Source organism: Rhinopithecus bieti, unplaced genomic scaffold, assembly GCF_001698545.2.
Source record: "Rhinopithecus bieti isolate Rb0 unplaced genomic scaffold, ASM169854v2 scaffold_25480, whole genome shotgun sequence".
NCBI lineage: Eukaryota > Metazoa > Chordata > Mammalia > Primates > Cercopithecidae > Rhinopithecus > Rhinopithecus bieti.
The window spans coordinates 1-804 of NW_016888543.1; the positions used below are offsets into that span (position 1 = coordinate 1).

Here is an 804-nt window from a genome sequence, read left to right on the forward strand (position 1 = left end):
CCTGTGTCATCCGCCATTTTGTGAGAAGCAAGGTGGCCTCCACGTTTCCTGAGCGTCTTCTTCGCTTCTGCCTCGACCGCCCCTTGACCACAGACATGTCTCGGGATCGGTTCCGGAGTCGTGGCGGTGGCGGTGGCGGCTTCCACAGGCGCGGAGGAGGCGGCGGCCGCGGCGGCCTCCACGACTTCCGTTCTCCGCCGCCGGGCATGGGCCTCAATCAGAATCGCGGCCCCATGGGTCCAGGCCCGGGCCAGAGCGGCCCTAAGCCTCCGATCCCGCCACCGCCTCCACACCAACAGCAGCAACAGCCACCACCGCAGCAACCACCGCCACAGCAGCCGCCACCGCATCAGCCGCCGCCGCATCCACAGCCGCATCAGCAGCAGCAGCCGCCGCCACCGCCGCAGGACTCTTCCAAGCCCGTCGTTGCTCAGGGACCCGGCCCCGCTCCCGGAGTAGGCAGCGCGCCGCCAGCCTCCAGTTCGGCCCCGCCCGCCACTCCGCCGACATCGGGGCCCCGCCAGGGTCCGGGCCAGGCCCGACGCCGACCCCGCCGCCAGCAGTCACCTCGGCCCCTCCTGGGGCGCCGCCACCCACCCCGCCAAGCAGCGGGGTCCCTACCACACCTCCTCAGGCCGGAGGCCCGCCGCCGCCGCCCGCGGTAGGCCCGGGCCCGGGTCCAGGGCCTAAGCAGGGCCCAGGTCCGGGCGGTCCCAAAGGCGGCAAAATGCCTGGCGGGCCGAAGCCAGGTGGCGGCCCGGGCCTAAGCACCCCTGGCGGCCACCCCAAGCCGCCGCATCGAGG

At 73.5% G+C, this 804-nt stretch overlaps 1 protein-coding gene across 1 annotated transcript; it reads left to right on the plus strand.

Moving 5' to 3' along the window:
• Positions 1 to 6: 6 nt before the first annotated feature.
• On the plus strand, positions 7 to 798 carry LOC108525870 (splicing factor, proline- and glutamine-rich-like). The gene has a single exon (XM_017866662.1). It carries the CDS (start codon positions 96 to 98, stop codon positions 663 to 665), a length of 570 nt encoding a protein of 189 aa, XP_017722151.1. The 5' UTR covers positions 7 to 95; the 3' UTR covers positions 666 to 798.
• Positions 799 to 804: the final 6 nt, after the last annotated feature.